General features: G+C 34.1%; 1 protein-coding gene across 9 annotated transcripts in view; it reads right to left on the bottom strand.

The window, feature by feature from the left end:
* Lmpt (four and a half LIM domains protein limpet) overlaps positions 1-27,247 on the bottom strand; it is a 437,156-nt gene that overhangs the window by 62,357 nt on the left and 347,552 nt on the right. The window contains exon 1 of one of the 9 annotated variants that reach the window (XM_073986059.1): positions 4,050-4,653. The exons of 7 other annotated variants lie outside the window; for them this stretch is intronic. In XM_073986059.1, the coding sequence (XP_073842160.1) occupies positions 4,050-4,177 (128 nt within the window). In that variant the 5' untranslated portion in view covers positions 4,178-4,653. Of the gene's footprint in view, positions 1-4,049; positions 4,654-27,247 lie in introns of those variants that run through there. One more of the 9 variants, XM_073986061.1, reaches the window with a different exon arrangement.

Raw genomic sequence — 27,247 nt, 5'->3', positions numbered from 1 at the left:
GTGTCGAACATTCGAATAATATCCGCAATTGGTATGAGGGGAATGACAACGACACTAAGGGAAAGGCCAGGGTGGTTGGTAGGAATAAAAATATTGTAGGTGTTGTGTGTGTTTAGGTGTTTGTTAAGGTACACAGATTTTATAGGGCTAAAATGTTGGTCGAGGTATTGGTTGTGTTTAATTGGTAGATTTGATCACAATTATGCATATTTTTTTGTGTTATTAATTTGTAGTTGTATTGTGTAGGCGTGTTTAAAACTTATCACGTGTAACTTTTGTTGTTAAATATGTTTGGAATTCTGTTGTGTTTGAGTAAAAACTTTTATAATTTGTATTTGTGTAAAGGTTTCACTGTATATAAATTTGTTGAATACGAGTATATGCATTTTTTTTAATAAATTCTCTTGTTTTTTGTGTGTATTTGGGTTTGTGTTTTGTTTTATTATTAGTAGTGGACAATTTTCAACACTTAGATATTTTTTCAATTTGTTGTACCTTTAATTTAGTCAAAGGAGTAACGTGTCGTTTGTAAAATCCATTTTGATATTTGGTTTGATATTTCTCTGTTTTGTTTGGAGTATTTGGGTTTTGGTGTTGGAGTTTTTTTTACGGAAGTGTTTAATTGGAAATGTTTCAAAATATGTTTATTGTCAAAATGTGACAAATGTTTTATAGGAGTTAAATCCCATTTATAAGTTTTTTAATTTTCAAATAATTTTAATATATTTTTACACAAAAAAAGAATTTTTAATATTGCTAATCGATAGTCTGAATATAACAATTTCTACCACGACTACTCTATTATAGTAGCAGAAAAGGAATCAATGTATAAAATGTATGTAGTTGTGTGTGCTTTTGATGAAAATCGTTTAAGCCAAATATAATTTTTAGTTTAAAGATCCTCGAAAATCAAATGATTTCGTGAGTTTCTAACAAACTTTTTCCCATAAATATCTCAAATGAGACAAGGAGTGAGTTCTGCCAAAACAAGGAGCACAGCTTCAATGTATTTTAGCTTAATGAGATTTGAATTCTATGTTCGATGCTAAACACATTGTCGGCTCCATGAATTTTGGCTGCAAATATCAATGCATGCCCATTATTCTTGTATTTAAGATGCTGCTTGGATTTATTGGCCAAACAAAGGGACAAGATGATGTTTTATATTAATGAGTACTGCCCTAATATTTATTTAACTCAATTATGTGGAGCCTTCTATAAATCGCAGAGTCCGAACGGTGTGCCTAACAACACCACTTGTAGAGAAATTATAAATGACCCAAAAAATACTCAGGAAATATAAGTGGTAATGCTGGCTTAGGCTGAGGAGTATTTTTGCTGTCGTTAAAAATGTTCAATATTGTCTAGCCTGCGATTAAAAACACCGGCATGCTAACCTTTGCACCTCGGTGGTGATATGGGGTCGTCTATGGATAAAAAGCATCCTTAAGGGGACTTCTATAGATAGAAGACATCCAAAAGAGGTCTTCAATAGATAGAAGAGCTCTTAAAGTGGTCTTCTAAAGAAATAAGGCCTCTGAAAAGGGTCTTTCAAAGACAGAAGACCATCTAAAAGGATCTCCAATAGATAGAATAACTCTTTAAAGGGTCTACTAAAGATGGAAGACTTCCTTATATAGATTAAAGACTACCTGAAGGGAATCTTCAATAGATAGAATACCTTTTAAAGGGTTTTTCTAAAGACAGAAGACCTCCTAAAGAGAATACCACCTAAAGAAGACTTCTATGGTATGATAAACTCTTTGCGGGGTCTTTTATAGGTAGAAGAACTTCGAGGAAAGTCTTCTATAGAATGACAAACTAAACAAAATGAGTTTTATCAATAAAAAACGCCTAAAGAAGTCCTCTATAGAATGGAAAACTCCTAAAGCAGTCTTCTATAGAATGGTAAACTTCTAAAGGAGTCTTCTATAGATGATGACCTCCTAAATCGGTCTAAAATATAGAAGACCACCGTAAGGTCTTCTACACATATAGTATCTCTTAAAGAGGTCTTTTATTGATATAAAGCCTCCTCAAGCGGTCTTCTGTAGATAGAAAACCTCCTAAAGAAGTCGAATCACAAACTTCTAAAGAGATCGCCTATAGATAAATTATCTCATTAAGAGGACAAAGTGGTCCTCCTTAGACAGAACATTTCCAAAGGAAGTCTTCTATAGAATGATAAACTCCTAACGGAGCCTTCCATGGAAAAAGTACCTCCTTAAGCGATTTTCTCTAGATATAAGACCTCTTAAGGCCATCTACAAAGTTCTTCTATAGATAAAAGACTTATTAAAAGGATATTCTAGAGATATAAATCCTCGCAAAAATATCTTCTATACCTAGAATACCTCCTACAGAAGCCATCTATAGATTGATAACATTATTCTACAGATAAAAGGCATCCCTAATCAGTCTTCTGTAGATATAAGTTGTCTTAAGGGGGTTTTCTATATGTAAAATACCTCCTGAAGATGACTTCCATAGAATGATAACCTCCTGAAGGGGTCTTATATAGATTCCTCTTTAAGCGGCTTTCCGTAGATAGAAGACCTTCTTAAGGGGCCTTGTGTAGATTAGATAGATACCTCTTTAAGTGGCCTTCTGTAGATGGAAGATCTCCTAAAGGAATCTTCTAGAAGACCTACTGAATGTCTATATATAAAAAAGATCTGATGGACGGGTTTTCTATGAATGGATCTGATATAACGTGCCTAGAGAGGTCAATTTTCATGGCCGGGCAGGTCTATAACACCGATATCCATCGGAAGTTCGGATCTGTTCATAGACTTTTGATTTTTTTTTTTTGAAACACACAAAGTTCAGTTTTTAATCTGCCCACTTAGACCCTGTTCCATTAGTTCCAAATTGGTGTTGTTGTATTTATGGGAACAGCGAGGTATATGAAATCATTTTCAAATTTCTGGTTTTAAACTCTTACAGTTCGCCCGATACTACTGGGCGCGGCTATGCGAACGCCTCAATATCCTTTTGTATTAGCTATGGAATGCGGAATACCCAGAGAGTTTACTAGTCTAGCCTCTTTTTCGACTATAATCCAAAGGCTTATGTTTTGACTACCTAATTTGTAAGGGTCTTATTGTAGAAGAAAATCTTCGATCTATTATTACCTCTCTGCGACGTCATTACCACTCTAAAAATGGACTTAAAGTGCAAACCAAACAATGCCACATTTTTTACTACTGGAAGTAAATGTTCGATTGCTAACCGACACTCGCGCATTATTTAAAACTGGCTGAAATTCGGCTAATCGTTCTAGTCTTCTTAACGGTCACAACACCCAATGGTCTCCAATCAGGTCTCCTATTCAGTGAAGTGCCTCTAATGAGATCTTTAAAGGACCTCTAGTTTTATAGAAGATATTTTATGATTTTTTTGGGACAAATGACCGGTCGTCGTTATGGTATATCCCCGACAAATTCTATACACTGTAATTTGAACGAATTTGAATTCGAATCGTCTTACAGAAACCGGCCATTAATCTTATTATTTCTTTCGAAATATAAAATTAAATTTTCACATTTTTTAAGTTTGTGTTTAAAACCACTTCAAAACTTTTTAATTTTTTTTAGGGAGTAACTCATTGGAGAATTCACTTCCATTTATTTATAAAAAAATGAATTACAGCTGAAATATTGAAATCGTATTTAAAAAATATATATGTATGTATAAATAAAATTTATCGACGCTTTGAAATTTTTATTTGAATCTACAAAAATTTGTTTCAAAAATTCGGGCGTAAAAAAGATTTGTTCTTTTAAGAAAAACAATAATATAATAGTAATATAATAGTTTATTTTTTTATTTAACTTAAAAATACTTGGAAACTTCATCTAAATTTAATTTTTTTCACGGAATAAATTCCAATTTAGAAATAATTTGAATTCCACGAATCCAATAAAGTCTCCAACACAAAAACTCATGATTCGTTTTCTTTTTAAAACACATTTCGACATTCCGTGCTTTTTTATTTTGTCCAAGGATATCAAAATGAATTTTCTCTCTTTTTTTTAAACGACACGTACCCCTTTTCATCGGCGGTTTGTTCAACTTCGGTTATTTGAACTTCAGATTCGCGACGTTTCGAGGTTTTCTTGACTTTCTTTGTTTTCTTAATTTCCGAAACGCTTTGCATAATTTCAACATCCGCCATTGTGCTGTTGTTGCTGTTGTTCAATACGATCGAAATTTAAATTAACCGAATTTCAAGTTGGCTGAGTTTTCGGAACCTTTAAGTTTGCCTGATGTCCGTTTAACGTACGTGTACCGCCCGCGTTTGACCGACTGAACTTTTTTCCACTTGGAATTTTCTATTTTGGCCAACGTTGTTAACCTCAGTGTGGCTGTAGCTGTGGCTGCTGTCACCGTCAACGTGCTCTTTTGTTGGTAAATTTTGATTTTTCTCGTTATTGAAATGCGGCGTTTTTCACTTTCTCAAGTAAGAAAAATTAAGGAAAAAACAACGACACGAACAACCGACCGACCGTATGTTAATTTCAATTTCGAATGGCTTACGAGATGAAAACTCGCAGACAATAAGACAGACGGTCGGACGGACATAAGCAAACGCACCACAATATTGGCTGTTTTCAGAACAAACTAAAGAATGAAAACATCAAGTTTCGTCTCAATGTTGGGCCATGAGTGTATTGCTGAGAATAATTGAGATCATTTCCATTTTGTATTCTCCCCATTTCGAGGGAAAATACACCCAACATTTTCTAATGGTATGTCTCTCCACCCAATATGAACGACCTACCGATTGGTATTTGTTGCTGTTGTTTGTATTTCCGAAGTAAAAGTCAAGTGTATTTTTTGAGAGTAAAAAAGGAAAATCTGTTGACCATTGACAGACAGAGAGAAAGGGAGTGTATAAAGCTAACAAGAGAGAAAATATCGACAATTGATCGATATTTGCTGTTTTGCATTTAATTTCCTGTGTCTGTGTGGAGTAATGAAAGCCACCCTCCTCCAGCTTGCCATTACTTTCAACATTTTTTCACACACTCTTTAGGCAAAAGTAGGGAATGCCAAAACAAAAACCCCACCCCGCTGCATGACTTCTTGTTCGTAACGGGATAAAGAAAATATGGAACACATTGCCCAGTCTGTAAAGTCCATTGAAGAAATTTCTATTTCGATCAAAAAGCATTAGGCGAGTGGGAATTTTTGTGGCGACTATGACTTTTTGTGTATTTGGCATCTGTTTCGGGGGATAAGCAAAAACAAAAATTGTATAAACTGTATTGAGGCGTATGGTAGATAGCCCCCGGATGTTGTGTTATTGTTTATTCTAAATAAAATTAAAAAAGAAATTGAGAATTAGGAAATTGAAATTGTTATTTAGAAAACTATATCATGTTTAATGGGTTTTCATCAGCAGGAAAGCATACGCACACACACACATTCTTTTAATTCGCCTCCCTCTATATTAAGGTGAAATTGGCCTTTATCCGTTTAATGTTTATGTACAATGTATCTTTTGACTTGTTGATCCATGTGGATTTTGTTTTCATAAACAACGTCATGAAGCAAATTGCCATAAATCGAATCTTCAACTCAAATCGTGACATGGACATGAGAATTCCATAAAAAACAACAAGTAGGTAGCTTGAAAACTTAAACAATAAAACATTAAAAATATATAAAATCGAGCGGTTCGGTATCAAATCAATGCGTCGAAAAGTCCTATCCACTGAAAACTAAAAAGTAACAAATGAGAGTTATATCGATGCGAAAATGAGGCTTATATTGCTCCATGGTTATTTACATATATCTTTTGAAATCAGCGTGGCAATGTCATTCAAGGAAATTACTGGACAATACCGCCACGGCTAATCGTAGAAAATAACCTTAGTTAATTACAAAAGTGGTTGCGGCAACCCAATGGGATGAGCGGTGCATAGTGGTTCGAAATCGTTTTTCCTGGTCAAAACTCTGTAACTTTTGAACGGATAAAACGATCAAAAATGATCAAATTCGGTCTAGTAGTTGTAGAGAAATTCAGGATCTAAGATAAAAATTTGAGTTTTTTTATATTTTGCATCAGCATGAGTGTAAAAAACCTATATATGGAAAGCGTATAAAAAACTCACACATTTTTACCCATGTAATTTCAACAAATTTAAAAAAAGTGTTAAGCGGACGGAATGAGTAAAAAAGTATATACGGACTGAAAGAGGGCACTTTCAGTCATCATTCGGCAAAAATAAAACGTTGTTCCATGCTGTTCCTTAAAAGTTTTAGTCAACTAAAATTGGAATATCACCGAAATTTAGTACTGTGGAAACAAATATCGCTCGGATGGCACGGGTTAACAAAATAAATTTTTTTTTTGAGCGGGAGGTACCCTCATATGGGGTATATACCAAAATATGAACCTATATTGAGACGTGGACGTTTTCTAGCTATTTAGAAACCGAAATACCTAATAAAAGCACTTCAATAGAAAAATCTTTGAAAAGTCTTCACATCGGGCGGTATGGTTTACATTACAATCTGAGAATCCGCTGTAGATAAGTCTTTTAACCAGTAGAACCTTAAAATGCAAATTAGAGCTATTTAAGTCGGAAAATGTCATCAAAGTAGCTAAAATCGTGAGGTACCAAAATGTGGACATATGGCGCCAATTTCTCGTGGATAAATTTTCCGATCCATTGGAATTTTTATGATGAATTACTGCTATTTTTTTGTATGAAAAATAAGCTTAAATCCTCAAAAATGCGGAAAATCAGCGGTACCTTTTATATAATGCTAATGTGACTAAAACCGCCAAACTATCGAAATGGATGGCACGGGTTAACAAAATAATTTTTTTTGAGCGGGAGGTACCCTCATATGGGGTATATACCAAAATATGAACCTATATTGAGACGTGGAGGTTTTCTAGCTATTTAGAAACCGAAATACCTAATAACAGCACTTCAATAGAAAAATCTTTGAAAAGTCTTCACATCGGGCGGTATGGTTTACATTACAATCTGAGAATCCGCTGTAGATAAGTCTTTTAACCAGTAGAACCTTAAAATGCAAATTAGAGCTATTTAAGTCGGAAAATGTCATCAAAGTAGCTAAAATCGTGAGGTGCCAAAATGTGGACATATGGCGCCAATTTCTCGTGGATAAATTTCCTGATCCATTGGAATTTTTTTGATGAATTAATGCTATTTTTTGTATGAAAAATAAGCTTAAATCCTCAAAAAATGCGGAAAATCAGCGGTACCTTTTATATGATGCTAATGTGACTAAAACCGCCAAACTATCGAAAATGAGGCGTTCCCGTTCTAGGGTAGCTACATCAAAACCCGGATCTGTACTCAAAAATTTCTGGGGGAAATTTGGCGGCCCCAAGGAAGATTAAATACCAAATAACAGCCATTTTGGTGTGATAATGAGGCTAAAACCTTCAAAATACCGTTATAAGGGGGCTATATCAAAACGCGGACCCATATAGTCCATTTTAAATACCAAGCATCCTAGGAGTAAAAGAAACTTCTGTAGAAAAATGATGAAGCTCCATCTTAAATATTGTCTTGGCAGCTGATACTCCTCACCTGCCACAGATGGGATATGTTCCGAAGACCGCATTCACACGATAGTTGTTTACGGCATCTGCAACTGCATCTGTGCCAATGCTGTTCAAATCAGCTTGAAAGGCGACAACACCCGAGCAAGTACTGCAACGGAAGCATGCCATTATGGTGCTGTACTACACGCAGAAAAATTTATGTTAGAAATATGTTTGGATCCAAACAAATATATGTTTGGGACCGTTTGCAAACAAATATATGTTTGGATCCAAACATAATATGTTTGGGTCCAAACAAATATATGTTTGCAACATTTTGTAACATATTTCAATTTGATATGTTTGGGTAAAACATACTTTTTATGTTAGAACATTTTTTTCATGGGTGGAGAGAGGATGTTTGTCAACGAGAGTAATAACAGTGCTCTCGCGGCTGTGGAATGCTGCTTTATAATAAAGAGTTGTGTGTATTGTATAATAGAAGACGTAGAAGCGAAGAAGGGGGCTTTGGTGGCATGTATGCGTCAAACTCGTGTGTTTCTTGTTTTGTTGTTGTTAACCAACGAAGAAGAAAAGAAGTGTTTTAGAAGTGTTTCAGTGTTTTAGTTGCCTTTGTAGAGTCAAGACGGTAAAGTGAGTGAATAAATCAGTGTTTTGTGTTTTCTTAAAGAAATTGTGTTTTTAGTAAATTTAATGCCCAATACATTTTATAATTGAATCGGAAAGTTGAATGGAATTATTTTATTGGACAAGGAAGAAATCGCATTTAATATTGGTAATTACATACATACTTATGTATATTTGAAATATGGCATATCCATATTTATTTATTACATTACATAATCATTTGATTTTAGATGCCGATTCCCCGCTGATGATTTCAACTAAGAGGACAATTTGTTTTATTTCACAACTAAGGAGAAGCGTGTGACTATTTACAAATTATTTCAATCAGTTTTTCTTTTATTAAAGTGTGTTATGTATTTCTTTGGAATTTTGTATGTACCTATGTGTTTGTTGTTCTTTTGCCTTTTAATAAAAAACTACAACATTTGTGTGTATACTATAGAGATAGCCAGTGAGCTCTTACTGAGAGCAAGTGAGCACACATTTTAAAGTGTTTTACATTGAATTTTACGCTCCCTTGCTCTCAGTAAGCGCCCACTCGTGCATGTGTTTGTTTTTTTTTGTGCCTTTTGGGTTTGTATTTTTTTGCACCCAAACATATAAAATGTTTGCACCCAAACATATAAAATGTTTGCACCCAAACATAAAATTGTTTGCACCCAAACATATATATCTTTGCACCCAAACATAAATATCTTTGCACCCAAACATATATATGTTTGCACCCAAACATATATTATGTTTGGGACTGTTGCAAACATATATATGTTTGCTGCAAAATATGTTTGGGACATATGTTAGAGAGGCCGATTTTTTTTTTGCGTGTAGAAAAATCTTTGTCTCCTTGTCACCCAGTTGCATTTCCCAAGGCGGCATTCTAACAGGTTTGCGTTGCACTTATACACGCAGAAAAATATATGTTAGAAATACGTTTGGATCCAAACAAATATTTGTTTGGAACTGATTGCAAACAAATATATGTTTGGATCCAAACATAATTTGTTTGTGTCCAAACAAATATATGTTTGCAACATTTTGTAACATATCTCAATTTTATTTGTTTGGATACCAACATATTTTTTATGTTAGAACATATTTTTTATGGGTGGAGAGAGGATTTTTGTCAAAGAGAGTAACAACAGGGCTCTCGCGGATGCGGAATACTGTTTTATAACAAAGAGCTGTGTGTATGGTGTAATAGGAGACGCAGAAACTTTGGCCAAACACGTGTGTTTCGTGCTTTGTTGTTGTTATTACAGACCTTTCGCGTTATACATATGTGGTCAACAGGATTTCTTTGTCTGCATCCCAAGTGCTTACGGCTAGGGACTCGAGGACCTTCTTCCAATTTGTCACAGATAGCTCTGGCATGAGCGGACGACGTGAACATGTCGAACTCCCACAATCTTGAAGTAGTTAGTGGTTGGAATTCTGCTGCCCTTGATTGGCTACTAGTCCATGTGGTGAACAGAGTGGTCGTAGAATTAGTGGCGGATATTTACATATTATTCGAGTGGAAAAAAATGTGGTAAGATCTGTCAAATAGAAGTTCAGCCTTTCACAAATGACATCAAGGAAGGTAGCTGACACCAAGATGGTACATTCATCCTCATATGTTACGATGTCAATGTCGTTTGGAGGAGGTCAGGAGAGGTAGAACTTTAACAGTTACGGATATTTCACCCGACCTACGGGGTTTCAACTGTTTGTCCTTGAATACCACGTACGGCTGGCGTCCACACATATAATTGATTATCCAACGTTTCAAACTTGGCCGGAGAGTAGTCTCTCAATGTCCTCAAACAGTGTGGAGTGCTTGACAGTATCAAAGACTTTTGATGAGTCGAACGCCACGGAATCCATGCGTATGATCGGCAAATGGATAGCTATTTTAGACCTTGGGGAAGAGTAAAGCCTCAAGAGTCTTTGTTGAGGGCGACAAAACCGAATTCGGCCTGTACGATTCACCATTGCTAGCATCCTTGCCCGGTTTCCGTAGCGGTACCATCCTGCCCATTTCCTGGTGTCGGGCACAATATGTGTGGCTAGCGGCAGGTTAAGAACTTTGGTATGATAATTAATTCCCGGCTCATCCGAATGTTTCAGCCTTACTATGGAATTCCAACGGGGTCAAATGCTTTCGATGATTTAGTGTTCCTGATAACAATAAAAAATCATGCATTATAAATTGGGGTCTTTTCATCTCGACACGAAGAGATCCAACACGACGTTTTACTTTTCTCGTCGCTCTGTAAGTGCCGGGGTGATTGACAAACTGTCGATTGAAAAAGCTTGCGGTCCTCTTCGCATTAGTCAGTGTAACGTCGCCAAACGTGACAGTGGTCCTATCTTCCCTCCTTCCGAGGTTCGAGAGTAACTTAACCGTTGACCACAATTCACTTATTCCGGCCCCAATGTTGCACTCTTCTGACGATTTAACCACTTGCCTCGCTTATGCTCACCGACTATCCTGTTAACTGTCAGTATCAGCTCCCTGGCTCTGTGGTCACTGGGGGTTGGCATGACGAAGCATATCACTCTCATTTGCTAATACCATCGCCTCTGCTGGGAAGTTTAGTCTCACTTCGGGTATTTTACTAACAGGTATATGACGAACGACTGCAACAGTGATGATGTCTCGGAATGTCCTTTTGCTACCATTTGAAAGTGTGGCGTTCAGAGGTTATGAAATCGGGTGGTCTACTGATGGAGAAAATTATGGGAGATGGTCTGACCCAAGAGAAACGACAGGTTGCCAGCTGCCTAAAATAATTTCTTCTACCTTTTTCAGGTTTTATTTAAATTAGACTTATTTATTACTACTGTAATAGAAATCATTTCTTCTATAAATATATAATAGATAAGAAAACAGTCGGGCCTATATGTGCAGTACAGGTAAAGCTATGTGTGTAGTATAAGTTTGCTTGGCTAAATTTATGACTGATTCGTTTTCATTGCAATTTACCTAGAGTATTTTCAGACATTTCGTCATCTTGCGTTTCTTGGGATGCACTTCTGTGTTGTAATAAATGTGATGCCTTCATTTTTTCACTCAAAAGAAAATTGTATTTCATCGGCTTTTGACATGGTAACAGGCAAAAACTGCTACTGTTCTTGATACTAATTCTTTTTTTATGAAATTGAATTTTATTTGAATGTGAAAGAGGAAAATAAGGCACGGCCATGTGGCCAATGAAAGGAAGAAATACTGCCTACTATACATATACATATATATATATGGGTGGTCATACATACATGCCTACATACGTGAGCATTACCTTTGAAATAATAGAACGACTCTAATATAAAAAATATTTAATTGGAGACACAACTATTTAAGTGATTCTTGTTGAATAGGAAATAAAAAAATAATTTAAAAAAATTAATTACAAAAATTAAGTTACAGTGTTTTATTTATAAATGCACTGAAATTAAAAAATAAATTTTCATTATGGAGTCGTTCAAAGAAAACGCTTGCCGTTTAATATTGTCACCATTTTTAATTTAAATGCAAGCGTTTTATTTGAGAGATCCCATAATGAAAATTTATTTTTTCGTTTTATAAATAAAACACTGTAACTTAATTTTTTGTAATTATTTTTTATCTTTAACTTTTTAGTAATTAAATTTTTTGACTACTGAGAACCTCATAACCAAATTAGAGCCAATTTAGGCCGAAAATGTAGATAAAAACTTTAAAATGCCCGAAATAGTGGTACAGTTATAAAGGGACTATGCCACACAACCTGGACTTATGTCCACAGTTTTTGGTGGGGAATTTGCTGTACCATTGGGAACTCCAAATCCCAAATAACAGCTAATTCGGGCTCAAAATGAAGATAAAATCGTCAAAATACCAGAAATCGGGTGGTACCGCTATATGGGGGCTATACCAAAACCTGGGCCTATGGGAAATGACTGTACCATTAGGAATCCCAAATGCCAAATTAGATTTGAACTAAACAGACACCAAATCAAGTTAAATAAAACACTGTAAAAATAAGATAAATGTGCAAATATTTTCATGAAATTGTATCGAAAAATAAAAATAATAATCTGTTTCACTAAGACGATTTTAATACAAAATTCATTCGAACTAATATCAAACTTCTTTTTTTGAAAATAATTGATTCATTATTGTTTACAATTAAACTAACATTTTCTACAACAACTGGAGTTTGGTAGTAATTCTAAAAATTTGAATTCGAATCGGTTTAGAAAAACAGACCATAAAAATGTTAAGACAACGAAAATTATTTGCTTGTTTATTAAACAAATGTAGAATTATTTCAAATAAAACCAAAAAAAAATAAATTAAATAACAAGAGTAACCAAAACAAAGCTGTCCATCTTTCGTTTGTTTTCATATCATTCCTGATTTTCAATAAATTTGGTGTGCATCTTGACAAATGAATGAGACATGACAAATGTTTTGAAAGCCATCTCTGGAGATTTCGTTTTGTTGTTTTGGGTCCTAATGGTGAAGTCATTCGAATGAAAGTGGCGTTTAAAGACAAGTGAAAGGAAAATGACAAATGTCACAACTAAAAATAATCTCTAGGGATAGACAGACAATAAGAGCCGCCATATGGCATTTTAGGTAAAAACATACAACTTCTGACACAAGTGACACACATTTTAAACGAAGTGTGTCTAGATGGAGACTACTTAATTTGAATCTGTTGTTTTGTTTGTTGAATATGAATATTTTCAATACAATTTTAAAAGATTTATATTGTGGGTTCAAGTGTATATGTTTTCTGTATGGCTATTGATCAAAGTAATCTCTCTTTATGTATGGAGATCAGAAAATGAGATACGTACAGCATATCGAAAAATGATATGTCGTATCGTATTTACAACAAATATCAGGAAACAGTAAAATGGATAAAATTGTATTTGAAGTTACATTATTGGCGGATATGCAATCGATGAACCATAGTCGATTTCCTAGAGATACAGTTCTCCTTTAGGTGTTGAATTGAATGTAGTAATATCAAAAAGGAAGAATATTAAATACTTCATAATGTGTAAAATTACACAAGTTTCCTAGGAAAACCACTTCCATAATAAATTGCCGGATACTGTGCGTTTTTCCCACCAGTTCCTACATTTTGCCTATTATGTCGGTAATTACATATTTGACTGACCGTGTGCGTATTTATCTATTCTATTTACCAGGAATTATTTCAGAAAATTCAAAATAAAAGCAATTAAAAACAACAATAAAAATACATGTGCACATACATACACACGCACATATCAAAGATACTTATTTTCCTCCGAATTGAACAGAAAAGAAACATTTCTCTTTTTTGTGTGTCTTGTTTTTATTTTCTTGAATTTAGAAACAATTTCTGTTTGATTTGGTTTGGCAGAATGTGCACACGACACACTCTGCGTTATAGTCTACGCGTTCGCATTCATAACATCGTTGGGAAAACGGAACGATGTGGCCGAAAAAAAGTAGAGGCAGAACTTTTGACGAATCCAGCCAGCCACAAGCATACACAACTATGTGGCGTTAAAAAGCAACAGTGGTGGAATGGTGGAAATGAACAGATGAAATTTTAGTTGATGGGTCAAGTATTTAAGACACGTCAATGTTTCGTGTTATGTTCGCTACTGGGAGTCAAACTGTTTGCTTTTCTTTTGCTTGCGGTCCATTTTTCCTTGTCCAAATTAATTTTCATATATAATTTTTCTTTTTTTGTTTTGCTTTACATGATTTTTGTTGTTGTTGCCATTGTTTAATTATTTTCATTTTGTTGCTATATACGTCGAAATATTTAGTCGGACAATGTCTAACCCTCACAGCGGATTTTAGGTTGAATTATCTCATAGATTAATTTTGACAGCATGCACAACATTGTAGCTGTTTAGAAGATCATCAACAACAACAATAAAAGCACCAAACTAAAATAATGAATCCATAAATAAACACAAAAATTGGCACTATTAAAACAAGCTTGCCAATCATTTTTGATATTTGTTGCATGCAATTCGATTTTAAAATCTGAAATTTTGGCATCAATTGGCTATTTATTACAAATATTATTATGTAATTATTTTTAATCGTTGGAGATACTAATTTAATCCGCTGTTCGTGGGCAGTTTGCGTGAATGGCAGTGTTGTACATAAGATACTGAATTCAATTTTGAACGAAAGATATGGTGCAGATGTTCATAGACACGAGCTCGCTTTACCTGACATCTATAATTTATAAAAATTTAAAAAAAAATATTTTCAATTATTTTCCTAAGGAAATGCACAGCAAAAAATATAAAAAGGATGAATCAAAGTGGGTTGATCGAAACATGGTTTTAGGCCTGTCTCCACTCGGAGACCTTATTGTCCATTGTGTACATAAGGTGATTCGGTGAAAAAACCTCACGCACAAAATGATTTTAAAATTTGAATTTATCAAAATTATGGACAATTTGTTGAAGTCACATATATAATTGAAAATAAACTTTAGAGCCACATGAGATAATTAAAATGACATAAAATTTAATCCTCACTATTTTTCATCAATTCTGAGAATCGTAAAAATGTCGTAAACACTTTTATTCAAAAATATAATTTTTTAACAAAAAACAAAAAATTTAAAATTTTTTCAATGTGACTTTTTCGCGACTTTTTAATATTTGAATGAAATAAACGTTATTATAGTTATTAGTAGGCTTATTTTTATAGCTGATGGCCTAAGTTGCTAATGCTATTCTCCCAATTTATCTTATATTTATATAAGGTAAATTATATAAATAAATAAATAAATAAATAATTTTTTGAAAAAAATTTTTTTTCATTTCATATATTTTTTCAAAAAATTATTTTTTTAAAATCGATTTGTGCGTGAAATTTTTTTATATTTCAATGGAATAAACGATAGCATAGTGATTAATAGGCAAAAGTTCATTCATCCCTGCTACAGGAAATCATTTTTGAGGAAAAATGTCAAAAAGTCATAACCATAGTGTACATCCTGGTAGTGTGCTGAAAGAGAGAAATTTTACGGAAAAGATAGTCGTAGTGGACAGACAGTGGGACGAAAGATACAAAGCAACGGTCTTGACCGACTTTAACATAGCAAATCCCAGGACTTATCTTGGTCACTCCTTCATATCAAGTGGACACTCACCTCCCCGTGGTGCCACCTGGGCAGCTGCCTTTAACGGTCGTTAAAGCTAGTGAGCTAATACGTGCCGCGTGTTCCCCCATAAGAACAATAAAAATTTGTGTTTGGGCGTCGGGTTAGTAACCCTCACCTAGAAAAATGAAACCTACTATGAAAAAACAAAGGGAAAGAAACGCAAACCCCTCTAAAATTGACGACCACCACAAAAGTTAAAGGACCATGATCTGCGAAACTGCACCTGGAATCTTCACACTCTTTACTTGAAGAGTAGGCCGATAACCGTAGTCGCTACTGCTTTTAGCTTTAAATAAATAAATAAATAAATAAATAAATAAATAAATAAATAAATAAATAAATAAATAAATAAATAAATAAATAAATAAATAAATAAATAAATAAATAAATAAATAAATAAATAAATAAATAAATAAATAAATAAATAAATAAATAAATAAATAAATAAATAAATAAATAAATAAATAAATAAATAAATAAATAAATAAATAAATAAATAAATAAATAAATAAATAAATAAATAAATAAATAAATAAATAAATAAATAAATAAATAAATAAATAAATAAATAAATAAATAAATAAATAAATAAATAAATAAATAAATAAATAAATAAATAAATAAATAAATAAATAAATAAATAAATAAATAAATAAATAAATAAATAATCACTGTGCTCTTAAACCAACTTTAAATGGAAGGTGTTTACATCTGCGAAATTTTTGCGGATTCTGAAACTAAAATATTCAAAGATGAGAATAAATCGCTGGAGTGCTTTTTAAATAAATCACGATCAAAGTTCACATGTTTATGGTTTTTAGGTTTAGACGATTTTGCTTGGAAACCGCAAGTCCTATCGAAATGGGATTAGAGAAAATATTGTAGTTGTGAAAAGTCTCTACAAGATTTGCCTTTACAATATTTTCATTGGTTTTGCCATTGTTGAGATATAGAAGTTCAAATTGGGACAATGCACTAACTGTATCGTCTCCTTATAAAACAATTTTATGTACGGTGTGCCTTAACTGACTTCAAATAAAAACCGCTTACAGCTGGGAAGTTTTTGCGAATTCTGAAACAGCAATGTTCATAGATAAGAAAAATTCAAAAAAAAGAAAAAATCGTTGGATGGATTTTTAAATAAATCGTGGTCAAAGATCACATTTTTAGGTTTTCGTGATTTTGCTTGAAAACCGCAAGTCCTATCGAAATGGGGCTAAACAAAATTTTATAGCCGTGAAAATTCTCTAGAGTATTGACCATTATGATCTGTTCCTATGTTTTATCATTTTTGACATATAGGAGTTCAGTTCAGGTTTTTTTGTTAAGTTTTCACGATTTGCTTGAAAACGGTAAGTTTTATCGAAATGGGACTAGAGAAAATCTTATAGTGACTAGAGAAAATCTTATAGTGAAAATTCTCTATATGATTGGCTTTCGTAATTTTTTCCTAGGTTGTACCATTTTTGAGATTGACATTGTTTTATAAGTGGCGATACAGTCAGAGCATTTTCCCAATTTAAACTTCCAAATCTCAAAAATGGAAAAACCTATGAAAATATTATAAAGGACAATCTTGAGAATTTTTACAGCTACAACACTTCCTTAAGCTTGATTTTAATAGGCCTTGCCGTTTTCCAGCAAAATCGTCAAAACCTAAAAATGCGAACTTTGACCGCGATTTATTTAAAAAGCGCTCCGGCGTTTTTTATACCCTCAGCATTTATGCTAACGAAGGTATATACACTTTCATACGGGCAAAATGTGCCTCATCTAAATAATGGTTTTAGACCCCAAGTATGTTTGGACGAAATGTGTTTCAGACATTTTGGAGTCGGATGAACCGATTGGGTTCAAATCTTGGTTTTCGTAATATTTTGCCCAAACTTAGTTTAAGTTCGAAGATGGGCAATATCGGTCCACTCCTTCCGGTACCTCCCCCACAAAAGTTCGAAAATTTTCGGAAAATTTGTGCGAACGATAACTCTTGAACGGAGTAACCGATTTGGTCCAAACTGTGCGCATCGTGAAATGTGTACCAGACTTAGATAAGGTTTCAATATGGACTCAATCGGCCCACTCCTTCGGGTACCTCCCACACAAAATTTCGGGAAAGTTTAGTTTAGGGACATCTCTCGAATCGCTTTGATTTTTGTTTTAGCAACTTGTATTCATTGCCCTCCATACGGCGGTACAAGTTTCATCAGGGGCAAGTCCATACTTCCTGAGAAAATAGCCTGAAAGTTGCAAAAAACCCCTATGACACCATGTGAGGTGGTTGGAACGCAAGATAGCACTCGAACGGATCTGCCGATTCTTTCCAAAATTTGGCCTTAGTGATATTTTGTCCAAACATAGTTAAGTTCGAAGATAAGCCATATCGGTCTACTGCTTCAGGTACCTCCCCCACAAAAGTTCAAAAATGTTCGGATAAATTGTTCTTACGGTAACTCTTGAAGGGGGCGGACGAAGTGGTCCATACTTTACACATCCTAATATATATACCAGATATAGATCAGGTTCCAATATGGAATATATTTGTCCACTCCATCCGGTACCTCCCACACAAAATTTCGGATAAGTTCACTTTAAGACCTGACATCGAATCACTTTGATTTTTGTTGAAACAACTTGCATTCGCTGCCTCAATTACGATGGTAATCTTTTTTCAGGGGCAAGTCCATACTTCTTGAGCAAACAGCCCGAAGGGTGTAAAAATCCCTTATGGTACCATATGTAGTGGCTGTATCTCCTCCGCAAAACTTCTGATCTTTAATCCTAATCAACATTTTTAAAACCCCCTAAATACATACGTTTTTTGGGAACAAATTGTTTCAATATACGCAAGCTGAGGGTATATCTCTGTTGGTAAAGCGGACTGATACTTTTGTAATTGTTTGTTTCGTTTTTTGATTTTTATCATCTAGGAACATTTCTGTTTCAAAAGCCACCCAGGCTGGTGCTTACATTCCATTTAAAGTTGGTTCAAGAGCACCGTAAATAAAAACTTGAATAGTACAAAGCAGGCATTACTGCCATACAGGAAATACGATGGATCGGGAAAAGTGTCACACCTAAAGGTGACGCACTGTATTATAGCTGACATGACATAAAGCATGAGTTTGGTTGCAAATTTGTACTAGGTCGGAGATTAAAACATCTGGTCTCCAGCTTCACCCCAGTGAATGAAAGACTGGCTACAATTCGAATAAAAAGCAAAATTCTTCAACATCTGCTTTATTTGCAGACAAGGACGAACTTACCAAAGATCCAGATCAGATCCAGATCAGAAAACAAGAAATCAAATTGTTCACGTTGTGATAAATGGAAGACATTCATCGAGTGGGTTGGATGTACGTTTGTTCTGAGGAGCAAACATAATTGGGGGCTACCACCTTGTTGCAGCAAAGGTACGTACCCGATTAAACGTTGCAAATAAAGTAAAGTTGTCACAACAAAAAGCCACCGCATATTCCCCTCAACCGATAACATATCAGCACAATGGCAAATTATTGCCCACTCCATGCAAACAGCCGCAAAATCCATACTTGGATACCAGAGACCTCCACCAAGGAATCCATTGTATGACCAGGAGCGTCGTTCTGCTAACGAAGAGAACAATTCGGCATATAAGGCTACTCTACAAAGCGTAGCGCACGCGAAAGGTATCGGGAGAAAAGGAGAGAGGAGAAACGTCTTTTCCGCAGGAAAAAGAGAGAAATGGAAAAGCGGGAGTGTGAAAAAATCGAGATATACAGGAGCCAGAATTAAGTCCGAAACATCTACCAAAGAGAGAAACATCAAACTGATGGCTTTGGTACAGACGCATCCTCCTGTAGAGACCAGCAAAGTAATTTGGTAACTGATACAGATAGTGTGCTCAGGATATGGAAAGAGCATTTTTACAAACTGGTGGTATGCAACAGTAAGATACCACAGATCAAATAAAAATAAGTTTTTGTTATTTTTGTATAGTGGGGTTTTCTGTTGTGCTAAAATAAATAGCTCTGCTATTTCTTTACGATCATCGTTTTCTATTGTACTCATGTATACATGGCGTATGAGTTACACACAAACAGTTTATAGCACAAATTGCTCATACGCCACAACAAACTAAGTAATGGTTTTTTACAAAGGCATAAATCATTTAATTTATTTGTTTTACTATACTACTACAGTAAACTAAATAACACTATTTATGATTTTTCTTATCATTAAAAGTTTATTTTATTTACTAATTTACATTTCGATACAATCAACAGTGCCTTGGTTTTTAACCAATGTTCGCTTATAAAAATAAACCAAATAATATTTATTGTTATGTGTGTATTTTTGTTGGAAACTGTTGCTAATTATTATTTTTCTTTAAATTTTCTTAAATAATGACTATTTCATTCGTATGTGGTCCTGACCTTGATGTTTAGATTGACGGTGCAAACAATAGATTTTTCTTCAAGTAAAAATATTGAAAAACAATTGTATTGATTATATCATATATTCACATACACACAAAAACAGTTGAAAACATAATTTTAATTAGATTTTGTTTTGATTTAGTTTTTTTACTGGCACCTCAATATCTTTTATAAATTGTTGTTAGTGGTTTTAATGTTTTGGAATTTAGGGAGCTGAAAATGTTTGCATTGTTCGCTACACCTAAAACTGGAAAGGGTGGTGTTTTTTTTTAAAAAATTCGGTGGTATCGGTCTCAATATTAACAAAAATAACAATAAATACTGAGCGATTCGAATATAAAAAAGTGGTACACAAGCCTTTTTGGAGAAAAAATAAACTACACCGTCAATGTTCATACATTTATTAACTTTTTCCTAGAACATGTTCAAATTACAATACAATATATTGTTAGAATATTGAAATACTTATTGCAATTTAATTATCTGAAAATGATGATGATGATACTACGGTTTAATAATTGTTTTACTAATGATCGTTGGTTCAAAAAGTTAAAAAAAAAACTGGAAAAAGTTAAAAAATGTCTTCCCTTGATTCTTCGTCAGCCGTTTGTAGCTTTTTGCACGTTTCCGTAGAATTTTCAGGAAAAACATAAGTTTACTAAAATATATATTTGAGTGCGGCAAATGTTACGCATTATCGCCACTACTGCAAAAAAAGAAAGATGAAAGCAATATGTTTTACTTGATGCGGTGGTGTAGTAGTTGTTTTTTTATTTCTAATATTTTGTATCTTTTTCTTGTTTGCCAAATTTGCAAACAACCTTGACTTGGTTTAAAAAATTACGTTAAAATTAAAATTTTCTTGACATAACCGAAATGACAGCATTTCTAATAACCAAACTACATGTCTTCTGTATGTCTAGGAGACAACAATATATCTGTCTATCCTGCTCTAATATTTGTGTGAAAGATATTTTTGAATTTGTTTCTTTTACATTTTACGTGGACGATAAATATCAGGCAATGATCAGATGAAACTACAACTGCGATGATGATGAGCTGGCTTTAGTTGATTTTGCTTACTGCAAGAAAATGACAAAAAGAACAACAACAACGCCCATCTACTATGCAATAAATACCTCTGTGGGAATTATTTTTAAAAATGTTTTTGCATACAAATCTAGAACAAGAGATAAATAATCTTCATAAAAATTGCATTTCGTAGAAAAGAAAAACATTTTAGAGATTTTTGTATCTGCCTCAGTTGCCGTTTATAACAATAAACTGTCGTGGAATGGCCAAGAACAATAGCCACGACAAAAAATATATCGCAGTGGCAACAACGACGACTACGGCATCATTTTTTTTGTCATATTCATATTTCAGTCAAATAATATTTGCATTCAGCATCATTTGCTAAAAATACCACACATTTTTACGGCAAAATATGAAAAATGCGTTTTAATTTACAACAAAAAAGGCGAGTTTGCTGTTAATAAAAATGCATGGCTATATTTTAATGGTAAAATTGTCTAGAAATATGTGTGACACTATGGTAATTTTGACAATATTTTTGACATCATTATATACGTTATTTTATATGAGTCCTGCCGATAGCAACAGTGTTTTATTGGTACCTTTCATTCAAAAAATTAGTTACAGAATTCCACTACTGGGGTGGGTATAATTAACAGTGGGCCTAATCATTCTACTGACAATCACAGTCTTTACCAAAAAAGCACAATCCTTCTTATTTTGAAGAATACCACTTGGACGAAGTTTTTGGAACATTCGGAAGAATTGAGAATAAAATTATAGCGCTGTAACAAAACGTTAAACTTAAGTGCCAGAGATATGCCACTCCCTAAATATTGGTGCATTTTGGGTCATATCTTAGAAAGTATTGGGAACCCAATAATTTTGGAGAAAATATAAGCAAAAAGCTAATATAATGTTGTTGTTATGATCCCGTTACTTCCCGTTATTAAAATTTTAACACGATTCGAGAAGGGCCCTTAAAGAGGATTAAGGCGTAAAAGTGTTGAGCTTTTGCGAAGGATGTTCCTGAATGAATGGACCGACATAGTCGATCTTGGAATTGGATCTTATTTTAGGAGACATTCCTTTCGTGCAATGGAAGCATGCATTTGTCCATATATCGTTGTTATCAGAATCACATGATCAATAGAAGTATTAGAATGTAGTCCAGGTACAAATATGGTTTTTCGCGGCGCAACTACGATTGGTTGATCTTAGGGTAACAATGGTTGTTCTGGCATCTGAAGGCTCATCGATAACAACAGAAGGCATAGGGAGATTACTTTGCGAGACCGAAGGAAGGGGAGGAGCTGGTGAAGGACTTTCAGTTGGAGTTGGTAAACTGGTCATATGCTTATTGATGGCAGAAATAATAGTATTTGTTTTATTGGTCTAAGGATGAAGAATCAATCACAAGCTTTTGGATCATTTTTTTAAGGAATCATGGAATGACTATAAGGACCATTGGTAGAAATTACGAACATTTTCTTGAACATCCCTTAAGGCCTGCGTACATAAGCTGCCTCGCCTGGTTGCCTTGCTTTCCTAATTCATTTATTTCTTTATTTCTTTATTTCAGCCAATAGATTCAAATTCTTTACAGGCTGTGGATAAATATCTTAGTCTAATAACATATTTGTTTCACTTAATTCTAAAGTAATTAATACATAAATCGTTTTATGTTGTCTTTCAAAGACTGTTTTGTTGCACAAAAGTCAACCATAGTAATTCTATTCAATGAGTTATAATTTGAGAGAGCCCTATTAATAAGGCTGTTGTTTACGTAATTACACCTATGGGAATCTACATGAAAAATGTTGATATTTCTCAACTGACGACATGGAGCACTAAACGGTATTTGTTCTAAAAGGTAAGGACAATCAATATCTGAGTTGATCAAGTCAAATATAAACATCATAGCTTGCAACTTTCTCCTGAATTCTAAGGTCTCTAAGTTGATTAAGAGACAACGGGACTCATAACTAGGCAATGGATTAGTAAAGTTCAAATATGATAGACAATATTTTATAAATTTCACTTGAATTCTTTCAATTCTCTTTATATTTTCTGACATTTCTGACATAATAAAAATAAAAGAATAAAGAAGGCCGAGCAAATTTCGGACTGGGTTGCCCTTTTCATTTTTATTCTTTTATCAGAAGCAAGCAAGGTAAGCAGGCAAGGCAGCTTATGTACGCAGGCCTTTAAACTGCATTGAAGGCAAATTGTTGAACTTTGATATGAGTCCCATCGTAATAGGGGCTGAAAGGACAACCTGCTACAAAATACTAAAAACGATGTGAGACATGTCTTTAAACTGCGCTTCGAACTGCGAACTATTTGGAAAGTTTTTGTGTAGAGTACCCAGAAGTGAAACGATATAGTCCATATTGCTCCATATTGAATTTTGATCTTTTATGGATGAGGCATCCTGAGGTGTGTACCGATATGGCCCATCTGCGAACTTGATCTAAGTTTGGACAAAATATTACCAGTTCCAAATTTCCCAAATCAGTTAATCCTTTCGAGAGTTATCGTTCGCAGACAGATGGGCAGAAATGGCTAAATCGACTCCAAATTGTTTGAAACGGTTTTCTTCCAAACATCCGAGAGCTGGCCTTAAACTACACTTTGGCGAAAAATATTGAAATTTTGTGTTGGAGGCTCCTGAAGTCATGGACCAATATACATAGTCCATATTCGAATTTGGTCTACTCGGCTGTCTGTTAGAAATATTAATTCGGGAGTTATCTTTCACACAATTCTTGGCAATTTTCGAACTTGATTTAAGTTTGGAAAAATATTACGAGAGGCAAAGTTGTGACCAAATTGATTGATCCGTTCGGGAGTTATTGTACGAATCAGCCATACATCCAGGCGGACGGACAGAGCTACATCGACGAATTGCTTCCAAACCTACTTGTGGTATAAAACCACTTTGATGATACACATTTTTGACTGACAACCTCTTAAAAAAGACCCAACGCCGAATTGGTTGGTTTATAAAAGTTTGTTTTACGATACTTTTGTCGGGTTTACAATTTTTGAGATATAGAAGTTCAAATTGGGAAAATTCACTGACTGTATCGTCTCCGATCCAATCTGGTAGAGAATTTTCACAGCTACAATGTTTTCTCTAATCCAATTTCGACAGGAGTTGCTGTTTCCAAGCAAAATCGTGAAAACCTAAAAAGACCTTAAAAATGTGAAATTTGATCGCGATTTATTTAAAAAGCGCTCCGGCGATTATATTGTTTCCCAGATGTAAGCTCTTGTCATTTAAAGTTTGTTCAAGAGCACCGTGGAAATCATTGCGTCCGAACTAATACCGTTGTAATCGTTACAACAATCGTTACGACAATATAACAAATCAAAACTATTTCAACGTGTGGGGGGCTGCTATCACAGAAGTTGTCTGGCATCTACGAACTGTAAGATTATTATACCCTCAGCATTTATGCTAATGAGCGTATTACACTTTCATACGGGCAAAATCTGCTCATCGAAATAATGGTTTTAGACCCCAAGTATGTTTGGACGAAATCCGTTTCAGACAAATTCGAGATAATTTTATGGCCTGCTCTCGAATCGCTTTGACTTTTGTTGTAACAACTCGTATTCACTGCTTCAAATACGACGATACAAGTTTTATCTGAGTCAAGTCCATACTTCCTAAGAAAATAGCCTGAATGGTGCAAAAAACCCCTGTGACGTGGTGTGTAGTGGTTGGAGCGCAAGATAACTCCCGAACGGATCTGCCGATTCGGTCCAAAATTTGGCCTTCGTAATATTTTGTCCAAACTTAGTTTAAGTTCGAAGATAAGCCATATCGGTCCACTAATTCAGGTACCTACCCCCCAAAAGTTCAAAAATGTTCGGAAAAATTGTGCGTACGATAACTCTTGAAAGGAGTGACCGTACTGTACACATCGTAACATTTCTACCAAATATAGATCAGGCTTGTATATGGACTATATTTGTCCACTCCTTCGGGTACCTCCCACACAAAATTTCGGATAAGTTCACTGTTGAAGCAACTTGCATTCACGGCCTCAATTACGACGGTAAAAGTTTTTTCAGGGGCAAGTCCACAGTTTTTGAGAAAACAGGCCTAAAGGTGTAAAAAGCACTGGAGAGCACGACAACTCTCGAACTGATCAACTGATTTGGTCCAAAATTTGGCCTTTGTCATATTTTGTCCAAACTTAGTTTCAGTTCGAAGGTGGGCAACAACTTCCGGTACTTCCCCTCAATGTTTAAAAAAATCACTAAAATTATATGTACGATATCTCTTGAGCGAGGCAACCAATTTGGTCCAAACATTGGATCCCCAATATTTTGTCCAAATTTAGTTTAACTTCGAAAATAGCCTATATCGATATTCTCCTAAGGGTACCACCCCCACAAAAGCTCAACATTTGTGTCTAAGTGCAGTTCAGGGTCTATTCGAAGATCCTTTGGAAATGTACGCCGATGCTGTTCGATGTGGTCCTGTTTACAGCCATATTATATTTTCCGTGAACAAGCCCATGCTTCCTGACATACTGGCCCAAAAGTTATACGATGACCCACTGAAATGGCTAGTGGGCGCGATATCTATCAAAAAGATATGGCTCTCAAAATTAGATTCAGTTCCATAATGGACTATGTCGGTCCATTCCTTTAAGTACCTGCTCCGCAACACTTTTGAACTTTAATCCTAACCCACATTTTTGTCGGCAAGTACAAATGTCTAAAAAGGGCCATACAATTTTGAAAAGACCCTAAATATATTCGATCTGTCCGTAGATGAATGTTTCAATTCACATAGACAGAGGGTATATCTCTGTCGGCAAAGCCGACTGATACTTTTTTTGCTTGTTTTTATTAGATTTCATTTTTATATAGTTTACGACAAAGCATTTTTACTAAAGATTTTGATTAGAATAAAAATGTTACTTCCTAATGGCTGCCGATGATTCCATTCTATTTGACTAAGCAAACCAGCTTCGCTAAGTTGACTCATAAAATTCTACAGCATTGATATGTTTGGTCATTAATTGTTTTCTTTTATGCAATCTAAACATATACATAAATATGTTTGTATGTATATTAGAAATTTGGTTATGTGAATGTGATGGATGACGAATTGTGGGGCAAATTAGTTTTAATATTTTGGCAGACGATAAAGCGTGTCGTCCATTCAATGAATGGTGTGGATGGTGATGTTGGCGCGGCTTCATTTAACCGTTTTTTTCTTATTGGTTGTGGAAATTTTGGATGGTCTCATCAGTCATTGGTGCATAAAAAGAAGTGTTGATAAATGACAATGTCACTTTGAACAAAACACTAAACAAATGTTGACCGCAAACAGTGACAAAATAAATTAATGCCATTTAGGCGAAAAATGATGGTGACTATCCTAAAGATTTGTAGATTGAGAATATTCTATTTTTTTGTTAATTATTTAAGTTCACCAATAATACAAGAAATTCCAAACAATTTTATAGGCCTAAAACTTTCTCTTTTCTATATACGTTTGTGTGTAGTTTGTAACAATTATGGTACAAAAAGATAAATCTGGCTTTATGTGAATGTGAAGTGATGGGTATTGTTCACTCATTCTTCCATAAATGTTGGCTGAAATCAATAACAATATGTTTTTTATATCATTTAAATAATATCGACAGATTTATGTCACCCCGTCAATGGTCAAATTGGATGAATCACAAATTTGAGTTTGATATTTGAATTGACTAATTTAAGAATTTGAAAAACATTTAAATTATACTTATTGGGAGATAGAATTAAATTTAATCTCAAGTCAATCAGAAACCATTAACACCTCTGTGGATTATAATTTGGATTATAATTCGTGATCACACCAATTGGGAAATTAGTGATTTTAGTGTGAAAATAACAGAAGATATTCAATAGCAAGGATAGGTTAGGAGGAAATAATGAACATAGAAAAGGAGAATAGTTTTTATTAAATGAGAATTTTCCAGAAAATTTTGTTTTACAAATATTACATATGTGTATTATTGGTCTGTTCCGGTCCAGTTTGATTTAGATTGACCTTTATATTGCTGATGTACATATTATTATTTGTTCCGCTTTTAGAACATATATAGATTTATTTTTACAAAATTAAATCATTTAAAATGATGTAAAAATGAAAAATGCATTTTATTTCGGCTAAGGCGAAATGATTCATAAACTTTTTAATTCAGCTATAACAAAAATTTTAATTGAAATTAATCATTTGAAGAAACATTGAACACCATCAACTATATACATATATATAGAATAATTTTTCATCGTTAATGTAAACACACATATCGCATACATTTATTTTGTACAAATTGTTTTCACAATTTAATTTTTGCAAAAATCAACAAAAAAAAGAAAACAAAAACTTTATAATTAAAAATAATAATTCGGCCATAAATCCTTTGCACACGACCGAGGAAAATCTGTTT

The sequence above is a fragment of the Musca autumnalis genome, unplaced genomic scaffold (genome assembly GCF_047663935.1).
Source record: "Musca autumnalis isolate F117 unplaced genomic scaffold, ASM4766393v1 scaffold_4, whole genome shotgun sequence".
Classification (NCBI taxonomy): domain Eukaryota; kingdom Metazoa; phylum Arthropoda; class Insecta; order Diptera; family Muscidae; genus Musca; species Musca autumnalis.
This window is presented reverse-complemented; position numbering and strand designations above follow the sequence as displayed.